Source organism: Chiloscyllium plagiosum, chromosome 2 (genome assembly GCF_004010195.1).
Source record: "Chiloscyllium plagiosum isolate BGI_BamShark_2017 chromosome 2, ASM401019v2, whole genome shotgun sequence".
Taxonomy (NCBI): Eukaryota; Metazoa; Chordata; class Chondrichthyes; order Orectolobiformes; family Hemiscylliidae; genus Chiloscyllium; species Chiloscyllium plagiosum.
Genome location: NC_057711.1, coordinates 9819464 through 9830962, shown reverse-complemented (window position 1 = coordinate 9830962; position 11499 = coordinate 9819464). Strand labels below are relative to the sequence as shown.

The 11499-nt window shown below is 43.8% G+C and overlaps 1 protein-coding gene across 1 annotated transcript in view; it reads left to right on the top strand.

The window, feature by feature from the left end:
* The window catches only part of LOC122556670 (hepatocyte growth factor activator), a 79587-nt gene that overhangs the window by 28048 nt on the left and 40040 nt on the right, over window positions 1-11499 (top strand). Inside the window, exons 9-10 of the mRNA XM_043703685.1 lie at window positions 8792-8886; window positions 10187-10300. Of these exons, the coding sequence (XP_043559620.1) occupies window positions 8792-8886; window positions 10187-10300 (209 nt within the window). The remainder of the gene's footprint in view (window positions 1-8791; window positions 8887-10186; window positions 10301-11499) is intronic.

The window sequence follows — 11499 nt, the reverse complement described above, 5'->3', positions numbered from 1 at the left end:
AAGGAAAGAACAAGTGAGGGGTGACCAGAACAGAGCAGCAAGGGGAAACAGGGAATGGGACAGTGAGGGGAACAGGGAATGGGACAGTGAGGGGAACAGAGAATGGGACAGTGTGGGGAACAGGGAATGGGACAGTGAGGGGAACAGGGAATGGGACAGTGAGGGGAACAGAGAATGGGACAGTGAATGGGGTAATGAGGGGAACAGGGAATGGTGTAATGACAGGAACAGAGAATGGGACAGACGGGCGAACAGGAAACGGGGTATTGAGGAAAACATGGAATGGTGTAGTGAGGGAAACAGGGAATGGGGCAATGAGGGGAACAGAGAATGGAGTAATGAGGGGAACAGAGTATGGTGCAGTGAGGGGAACGGAATGGAACAGTGTGGGGAATAGGAAATGTGGTAGTGGGAGGAACAGGGAATGACTCAGAAAAGGAATGGGGTAGTGAGGGGATCATGGAATGATGCAGAAAAGGAAAGAGAGAATGGGGTAGTGAAGGGAACAGAGAACGGGACAGTGGGGGGAACAGGGAATGGTATAGTGAGGGGAACAGGGAACAGAATAGTGAGGGGAACAGGTAATGGGGCAGTAAGGGGAACATGGAATGTGGTAATGAGTGGAACAGAGAATTAGGATGGCGAAGGGAACAGGGAATGGGGTAGTGACGGGAACAGAAACTGTGGTAGAGGGGGAACAGAGAATGGGGCAATGAGGGGAACTCAGAATGGTGCATGGAAGGGAACAGGGAATGAGACATTGAGAGGAACAGAGAATAGGATAGTGAGGGGAGCAGGGAATGAGGTAATGATTGGAACAGAGAATGGGACAGATGGGGGAACAGGAAATGGGGTAGTGAGGAAAACACAGAATGATACTGTGAGGGGAACAGAGAATGGGGTATTATGGGGAACAGGGAATGGGGTAGTGAGGGGAACAGAGAATGGGGTAGTGAGGGGAACAGGGAATGGAACCATAAGGGGAACTGGGAATGGCGTAGTGAGGGGAATAGGGAATGGGGCATTGAGGGAAACAGAGAATGGGGTAACGAGGGGAACAGAGTATGGTGCAGTGAGGGGTATGGAATGGGACAGTGTGGGAATAGGGAATGGGGTAGTGAGAATAGGGAATGGGACAGTGAGCAGAACAGGGAATGGGACAGTGAGAGGAACAGAGAATGGGGTAGTGTGGGGAACAAGGAATGGGGATTGAGGGAAACAGGGAATGGGGTAATGAGGGGAACACAAAACAAGATAATTATAGTAACAGAATGGGACGGGGGGACTAGGAAATGGGGTAGTGAGGAAAACATGGAATGGTGCTGGGAGGGGAACAGAGAATGGAGTAGTGATGGAATGGAGAGTGGGGGGTAGTGTGGGGAAGTGACCTTATACAGGTTTACAAAATTTTGAGGGGCATGGACAGGATAAATAGACAAAGTCTTTTCCCTGGGTTTGGGGAATCCAGAACTAGAGGGCATAGGTTTAGGGTGAGAGGGGAAAGATATAAAAGAGACCTATGGGCAACCTTTTCACATAGAGGGTGGTACGTATGTGGACTGAGCTGCCAGAGGAAGTGGTGGAGGCTGGTACAATTCCAACATTTAAGAGGCATTTGGATGGATATATGAATAGGAAAAGGTTTGGAGAGATATGGGCCGGGTGCTGGCAGGTGGGACTAGATTGGGTTGGGATATCTGGTTGGCATGGACGGGTTGGACCGAAGGGTCTGTTTCCATGCTGTACATCTCTGTGACTCTGTGACAGTGAATGGACAGGGATATATTTCCAAGTTAGGATGGTGAGTGGCTTGGAGGTGAACTTGCAGGTGGTGGTGTTCCCATGTATCTACTGCCTCTGTCCTTCTAGATGGAAGTAGTCGCAGGTTTGGAAGGTGATGTCTAAGGGTCATTGGTGAATTTCTGCAGTGCATCTTGCATTTGGTTCACAAACCATTGGGATAAAAGTATCCTCAGCCTGAAAGCCTTCACAGTCTTTTATAAATCCAGTTTCAAGCTGAGAGCTCCTTAAGGTTGCATTCATTTGGAGGAGAAATCAGAGGCACCGTATTATGGTGTTGTGAGAATGGAAGCAATGCTACATGTGGGTGAACAAGACGATTACCTTAGGAGGTGGTTAGGCTGTGGCAAATAATTGGGTTTGAGTAGAGGAAGCTTGAGTCTGTTCCAACATGTGCTGTTCTTCAGCTGCAACTGACAGTGGCTTGTAGGAATTTGGGATTCCCTGTCCTTCAGAGAGATCTTGGAGAATCAAATCTTTCAAGACCTATCCAGTTAGATTTCTGTTAGATAAGAGTTGCAGGGAATGTGGAGGAGAGACATGTTAATGGGTGGGGAGAGCAGATCAAACTTGATCTGATTGGTGGATGGACTTAAGTCTCATAGAGTCAGAGAGGCCTTTAGCTCTGGAAACAGGCCCTTCAGCCCAACCTGCCCACGCTGTCCAGTTTTCACAATTAAACTAGTCCCATTTGCCCGCGATTGGTCCAAATCCTTCAATACCTATCCCATCCATGTACCTGTCTAAATGTTTCTTAAATGACACAATTGTACTCACCTCTACCACGACCTCTGGCAGTCTGTTCCCAGACTAAACAGTGGCTAAGCAGTCTCATCTGGAGAACATCCCATTCACCAGAGCTAACAATACTCACATATCAAAGCATAAAAACGTAAAAGGAAAATATGTTTCCAGGGACTGCAGGTAAAAGCTGATCCTACGACACTATTTGAAGCTCAGCAGGAAACTCTCCTAATCTCCAAATGTGTCCTCAGCTAACAACAGTAAAGCAGATGAACTGTGCACCCAGGTCATTGCAGTTTGTGGAATGTTGCTGTGATATTTTGTCTGTTCAAACAATGATTCACCAAAAGCCAAAGCAGTGACATGAGAAGTGTCTTTAATAGTAGAAGCAGAGAACCTGGCCTGTACACTGCTTCATTCACACCCTCAGGACATCCCAAGGTGCTGCAGAATGTGTGTATTCATTGGAATTGGGCTGCCAATTACAGAGTTGTTATGGTGTACAGAAAGGCCATTCAGCCCATCTTCCATGCACTGGCCCGTCACATGAGCATCATTATTTCGTGCCAATCTCCTGCTTTTTTGCCATATTCTGCACACCATTTCTATCCAAAATAACCATCTGATGCCCCTCTTGAATACCTCAATTGAACCTGCCTCCACCATATTCCCAGGCAGTGTGTTTCAGACCCTGACTACTCACTCTGTGAAAAAGCTTTTTCTCATATCATGCTTGCTTTTGTTACACGTCACTTAAAATCTATGTCCTCTTGTTCCTTTTTCCTTTTAAGAATGAGAAACAGCTTAATCCATAAGACCACAAGAAATAGAAAATGGAGCAGGCCATTTGGCCCCTCGAGCCTGTTCTGACATTCAAAAGGATCATGGCTGATCCGATATTCCTCACGTCCACTTTCCTGTCTTTTCCCGTAACCCTCGATTCCCTGACTGAACAAGAACCTATCCGTCTCAGCCTTAAATATACACAAGGACCCTGCCCTACAGCTCTCAGGGAAGAAATTCCTCCTCATCTCAGTCTTAAATTGGTGCTCCTTTATGATGAAACTATTCCCTCTGGTCCTGGACCCTCCTATGAGGGGAAACATCCTCTCAGCATTTGTCCTGTCAAGCCACTTAAACATCCTAATTGTTTCAAAGAGATCAACTCTCATCCTTTTAAACTTCAGTGAGTAGAGTCCCAAACATTTAACTTTTGCTCATAAGACAATCCCTCCACACCAGGGATCATCCTAGTGAGCCTTCTCTGAACTGCCGCTAATGAAATGATATCTTTCCTTAAAAAGGGAACCAAAACTGCTCCCAGTGCTCCCAGATGTGGTCTCCCCAGCACCTTGTACAGTAAAGCTTCCCTACACTTAAACTCCAACCCCCTTGAAATAAGGGCCAACATTCCATTAGCCTTCCTGATTCCCTGCTCCCCCTTTGTGCCAATCTCCGGCTTTTGTGCCATATTCTGCTCACCATTTCTATCCAAACACAGCTTTCGGTATTTCATGCACAAGTCTTTCAAAATCCCTTGGTGTTGCAGCTTTCTGCAGTTTTCTCCAGTTAAAAAATATTCTATTCTTTTGTTTTCTCTTCCAAAGTGATCAACTTCGCATTTTCCCGCATTATACCCCATTTGCCAATTTTTTTGCCCACTTATTATTTGATATATCAATACTCTCTAAACTATTTGCCTTTCCACCTATTTTAGTGAATTGTCTGTGAATTTGGCTACAATACCTTCACTGCCTTCCTCCCAGTCATTAATATATTTGCAAATAGTTACGGCCTCAGCACTGATCCCTGTGGAACCCCACTGGTTACCAGTCACCAAAAATAACTCCTTATCCCACTTGCTATTTCTTGCCCATTAGCCAATTTTCTATCCATTTCAACACTATGTAATTTTTTGTGAGGCTCCTTGTCAAACACCTTCTGGAAGACCAAACACAACACATCTACTGTTCCGCTCTATCTGTTCAGACTGAGACTTCCTTGACTCCCTTATCTACACTGTCCAGACTATTCAGGATTTTGAAAATGTCTATCAAATCTCTTTTCAGCCTTGTGGAGAACACCTTCTTCAGTTTATGCCCAAAAGCTGAAGTTTGATTTGATTTGATTTATTATTGTCACATGTACCTAAGTGCAGTGATAAGTTTTGTTTTGTGTGCAGTACAGGCAGATCACACAATGCAAAGATCATGCGGTGATTCAACAGAGCGAGGAATACAAAGTTATGACTGCAAAGCAGGTGCACAAAAAGCAAGATCAACATTAGATTTGACATTGGGAGAGGTCCATTCAGCAGTCTAATAACAGCGGGGAAGAAGCTGTTCTTGAACTTGTTGGTGTATTTAAGCTTTTTTACCTTCTGCCCTCTGCGAAGTTGATCACAGAGAAGGTTAGAAGAGATTATAACCGGGGTGGGAGGGGTCTTTGATGATGTTCGCTGCCTTTAGAACACAAAACAATACAGCGCAGAACAGGCCCTTCGGCCCTCGATGTTGCGCTGACCTGTGAACTATTCTCAGCTCATCCCCCTACCCTATCCCAAAATCACCCATGTGCTTATCTAAGGATTGTTTAAATCTCGCTAATGTTGACTACATTAGCAGGTAGGGCAATCCATGCCCTTACCACTCTCTGAGTAAAGAACCTGCTCTGACATCGGTCTTAAATCTATCACCCCTCAATTTGTAGTTATGCCCCCTCATACAAGCTGACGTCATCATCCTAGGAAAAAGACTTTCTCTGTCTACCCTATCTAATCCTCTGATCATCATGTATGTCTCTACCAAATCCCCTCTTAGCCTTCTTCTTTCCAATGAGAATAGACCCAAGTCTCTCAGCCTTTCCTCATAAGATCTTCCCTCCAGACCAGGCAACATCCTGGTAAATCTCCTCTGCACCTTTTCCAATGTTTCCACATCCTTCCCGAAATATGGGGACCAGAACTATACACAATATTCCAAGTTAAGCTGCACTAGCGTTTTATATAGTTGCAGCATGATATTGCGGTTCCGAAACGCATTCCCTCTACCAATGAAACCTAACACACCATATGCCTTCTTAATAGCACTATCGACCTGGGTGGCAGCTTTCAGGGATCTATGCACATGGACTCCAAGATCCTTCTGCACATCCACAAGAATCTTTCCATTGACCCAGTACTCTGCCTTCCTGTTATTCTTCCCAAAGTGCATTACCTCACATTTAGCTGCATTATGCTCAATTTGTCACCTCTCAGCCAAATTTTGCAGTTTATCCAAGTCCCCCTGCAACCTGTAACCTTCTTCCAAACTGTTCACTACTCCACCGACTTTATGTCATCTGCAAATTTACTATTCCATCCACCTATGCCTGCATCCAAGTCATTTATAAAAATGACAAACAGCAGTGGTCCCAAAAAAGATCCTTGTGGCACACCACTAGTAACCGGACTCCAGGCTGAATATTTTCCATCAACCACCACTCTTTCAAAAAACCAATTTCTAATCCAACCTGCTAAATCACCCTCAATTCCATGCCTCTGCATTTTCTCCATCAGCCTACCGTGTGGAACCTTATCAAAGGCTTTACTGAACTCCATGTATACCACACCAACTGCCCTACCCTCATCTACATGCTTGGTCACCTTCTCAAAAAACTCAATGAGGTTTGTGAGACACGACTTGCCCTTGACGAAACCATGTTGACTATCTGAAATCAAATTGTTGCTTGCTAGATGATTATAAATCTTATCTCTTGTAATCCTTTCCAAAACTGTTCCTACAATGGAAGTAAGGCTCACTGGTCTATAGTTACGTGGGTCATCTCTGCTGCCCTTCTTGAACAAGAGCACAATATTTGCAATCCTCCAGTCCTCAGGTACTAAACCTGTAGACAGTGATGACTCAAATATCAAAGCCAAAGGCTCTGCTATCTCCTCCCGAACTTTCCAGAGAATCCTTGGATAAATCACATCTGGCCCAGGGGACTTGTCTACTTTCACTCCTTCTAGAATTGATAACACCTGTGCATAACTAACCTTGATCCTTTCTTGTCTAAGGTCTCGTACCTCATTCTTCTCCTCTCCAATATTCTCCTTTTCCTGGGTGAACACCGGTGAGAAATGTTCATTTAGCACCTCTCTGATCTCTACAGGGTCCACACTCAACTTCCCACTTCTGTCTTTGACTGGGCCTATTCCTACCCTAATCATCCTTTTATTCCTCACATACCTATAGAAAGCTTTAGGGTTCTCCTTTATTCTATTTGCTTTCCGGGGCAGTGAGAAGTGTAGATGGGGTCAATGAATGCAAGGTTGGTTTACATGATGGACTGAGCTGTGTTCGAAACTCTCTGTAGCTTCTTAAGGTCCTGGGCAGACCAGTTGTCGTAGCAAACTATGATGTACCTAGATAAAATGGTGCATGTGTAAAGGTTGGTGAGAGTTTCTCATTCCTGGAACTATTCTAGCAAATGGCTTCTGCAAAGCATTGACAATCAATGTACATCGAGTTCCCAGAGTAGCACTGAAATGGTTAACTACATGAAGTTATTTGGGAGCTGTGGGTCAGGAATGTTCCTGCCCCACCAACTCCCTTACCCCTCACCTTCCCATTCCACTGGGCTGGTCCCAGGAATAATCTTGAGGGTAACAATAGAGGTGACCATGTGGAAAGAGTCAATAGGTGAATACTCCCCCCATCTATTCACTGGTGCACCAGCCCAGTTTAATCAAATGTTAGGCCCCACTCCTCAGTGGTGGGTTAAATCCCAACAGGGGAAGAGAGGGACCTGAAACAGCCTTTAGGCTTTCAATTGACCCAGCAGCTGACTGGCATCCTAATGCCTGCTCCATTGGTAGAGGCAGGAGGGTGGATACTGAGAATGACACCCATGGCACAGCACCCCATATTATTTTCTCACTAATCTACCCAGCTCTCCTCATAAGAGCCAGCCCAAGGCGTTCATTGTTATAAGACAGTCAGTACCTGAAAGAGTTAACTGACATCATGAGAGGAGCTCTACACTTTAAGATATAAAGGACTGATCCTGAGGGAGTGAAGCAGTGTTCTAACCAGTTCCCAAGTCATTGTTCTTCAGAATAAAGCACATTGTTAAAGTAACGATGTGAATTGATCTTAAGTTGATCTTGATGCCTTACAAGGGATAGCCATGTTTCTTAGATGTAAAGCTGCTAGCTATTAAGTAATATATAATAAACCTATTTACAGCCCAAAAAAGTTGAACCGATATTCTGCCTAGGACATTATGTGGACATCCTTTCCCTGCATGGTGTCAGTAGTCTTGACTAAAATCAGGTTAGTGATGGCAAATCTACTTAAGACATTCCAAATCATAACCGATATCACAGGGCATCTGAGGGCATTGGATGGTCACTTGGATAGAAATACTATGGAAGGGTATGGCGCATAAATTGGCACTTGGTAATGATGCTCATTTGATGAGCTGATGGAAGTATGATGGGCCAAATGACCTCCTAAGACGATATTTTTTTGTTCCTTTCAGAGAGAGCTTGGGTGACTATGAGAAGATAAACAACTTGTGAAGCTTTGGGCTTTTTTTAAATGTTGGAACAATAGAAGCAGCCTGAATGGGTGTGGTCAAACTCCTACAAACCAGAGATTTTAGTTTAGCGTTCAGCAGTAGCTGTTGAGGTCTTGAAGAAGTGGAAGCTATTTCTTTCCTCTCTCTTGGTTACAGTTGAAAACTGGGATTCACTGCCTGCTACAGGAGGTGCATGTGAGACAATCTATGTCTGACTTTGCCTTTTGCTGAGATGTGTATATGGCATATTATTATATTGGAACAGTTAATTAGTAAAAGTTACTGTATCTATTTGTCTGTAAAGTTTTCCAATTGAGTTATGTTATCCCAATTCCTCCTTTCTTTTGCTGCATTTTAGCTATAGTGGATAAATAAACTGTGTTTTGCTTTAAATATAGTAATTTCACCAATCAAATTGAACCTGGAACACAACACCTTGCATTTACCTTTAAAATAAGAAAAATTTAGAGTCTAGACTATCTTCTAAATATTTTAAGAGGATTTGGTTTGGTCTGGTTCATAACACTCGTCCATGCTAGATCAATTTCATGATTCTGTGATTACAGTATTGTATGAATGCCAGTTTATATTTCATATTCAAATCAGTAGTTTTAAGGGTAGGTGGTGGGCTTTAGATTGGGCAGGAGGTTCAGCCATTCATAAGTTATCCACGTATCTATTTCAGAAACACAGACAATGAGCAAGAACCTTGGTGTTACACACTGACTGATGATCATATCTCCTGGGATTTTTGCGATATTCCACAGTGTCCAAAAGAAGGTGGGTAAGTCAGCTGCTGTTTGGTCAGAAATAATCTCCATATTAAAGAAGTTACTCCCATGCAATGGACATCTTCACAGGGAAAACAGGATGGGACTGACATTGCTTGAGAGTTAAAGTCCCACAACACCAGGTTAAAGTCCAACAGGTTTATTTGGAAGCACTAGCTTTCTGAGAACTGCTCTTTCATCAGGTACCTAGTGGGGCAGGATCCTAAGACACAGAAATTATAACAAAAGATCACAATTAAAATGATATATGATCCTGCCCCACTAGTTACCTGATGAAGGAGTAGTGCTCTGAAAGCTCGTACTTCTAAATAAACTCGTTGGGCAAATAACCTGGTGTTGTGTGGTTTTTAACTTTGTCCACCCCAGTCCAACACCGGCACCTCCTCATTCCTTGGTAGAAGGATGATTTTCCACAGGGGTTGGGGGTGTATGAGAAGATCGTCCTTGAAGGAAGGTGACATTTCTTGGTGAGGCAAGGAGGATGGGGGGATGGGGGATGGTGGTGTCTTTTGTGGTGCACAGGAATACATTTCCTCAGTTGAAATGTTTTAGGGGAGTACATTTTCTCAGGAGTGTGAAATTCCTCAGGGTCGAGAATGTCCTTAGAGGCAGATGAAGTTCTTTTGAAGAGTGAATTTCCTCAGTGGTAGGCTGAATTTTCTCAGGGCAATGAATCTTTGCGGAGGGAATAAATTTATTCGGCAGTGGGGGATTTCCTTACCCAGGGGGTGGCTAGCATCCTTTGCAGTGGGGTTAAGCTCTATGGGGATCCTGCTGATTATCTTACTATTTGATTAACACATCCTGACTGCTGTCATGTTCACTGCAGTATTAAATACACCCCACCCTGTGGAACCTGTCAAGTTGTTATGAGCAGGAACTGTGTAAGCAATTATGTTGTGCAGTATATTACAGTAAATTACAAAATGTCGGAAAGCTGGGTTTTAGAATTCGAAGCAACATCTTGACAAGTAATGTCTGTCAAAATGTGGAAAGTTGCTAAAATAGATTGCTACAATACTTATAACATTGCATAATTTATTCTTGATTCATGCACAAAATTTACAAGGAATTTTGATAAAGGGGAAAATAATTGCAGGGATATTATTATTGAAATTAATCCAGTTTATGACAAAGTAAGTTGCTAATAATGGGCTGGGTTGGTGCTGGAAATTTTATTCCTTGGGAATACAGGCTAGGAGAACTAAAATTTGGGGTCACTTTGTTTGCAGAAAGAGAACTGAACATGTAGCATTGGCACTAAATCCTCTTTGCTTTGAACTGGGCAGATCCCTGTTCTTCACATCCCTGTAAAAATGGAGGGACATGCATCAGAGACCCTCTGCTCAACTCTTACCACTGCCGCTGCCATGATGAATTCACAGGAGTGAATTGCCAGGAAGGTACGTGATTAACTCCTGTTTGCGTGTATTTGAGAGAACAGTGTACAATATAACTTAACCGGTGCGCTCGCTGAATGGCAATATATGTGACCAAACCTCCTGCCTTTATTGCGTATACTGCAATTGGGCAGCACTTGCTAAGCAACTCTGATTGTGCTAATTGCCATAATGACAATCAATTTAAGACAAATCAGTGAGGCCCACAAGAGCACTCTAGAAGCAATGTACATTCATAAACAGGAAGCTACTTTCTGCAAACAGGGTGTTTAGACGCCAAGAGCTATTTTCGAATTACTGAGAAAGTTGTAGAGCCTTCCTCGTGGTTTCACTATGACAACACCTCAGCCAATCAGAATTGGCTTGCCAATCAAGCAGAATCCTGTAGTATAAATAGTTGTGATTGTTTCAAATTTAGCATTCTTGCATTTGTTCTGATGAGTGCAAAATGAAAAGTGTCAGCAACTAGTCACTCTTTTCATCAACAATCGCGTCTGCCTTTCTTGAATCTTCAGTTCTTTCTTTCATTCATTCAAGGGATGAGGGTGTCACTGGCTAGGCCAGCATTTATTGCCCAGAGGGAAGTTTTGAGTCAACCATTTTGTTGTGGGCCTGGAGTCACATGTAGGCCAGATTAGGTATAGATGGCAGTTTCCTTCCCTAAAGGGGGGCATGAGTGAACATAGAACACAGAACTGAACAGCACAGGAATGGGCTCTTCGGCCCATGACAGAAGCATGTCATACCTCACAAACATTATTGAATTCCTTGAGGATATGACAAAACACATTGATGAAGGTAGAGCAGTGGATGTGGTGTACATGGATTTTAGCAAGGCATTTGATAAGGTTCCCTGGTCGGTTCATTAAGTAAGTAAGGAGGCATGGGATAAAGGGAAATTTGGCTGCCTGGATACAAAATTGGCTGGCCCGTGGAAGACAGAGAGTGGTGGTAGATGGAAAGTATTCAGCCTAGAGCTCGGTGATCAGTGGTGTTCTGAAAATGTGTTGCTGGAAAAGCGCAGCAGGTCAGGCAGCATCCAAGGAGCAGGAGAATCGACATTTCGGGCATGAGCCCTTCTTCAGGAATGAGGAAAGTGTTCCAAGCAGCCAAGCAGGCTAAGATAAAAGGTAGGGAGGAGGGACTTGGGGGAGGGAGGAGGGACTTGGGGGAAGGGCGTTGGAAATGCGATAGGTGGAAGG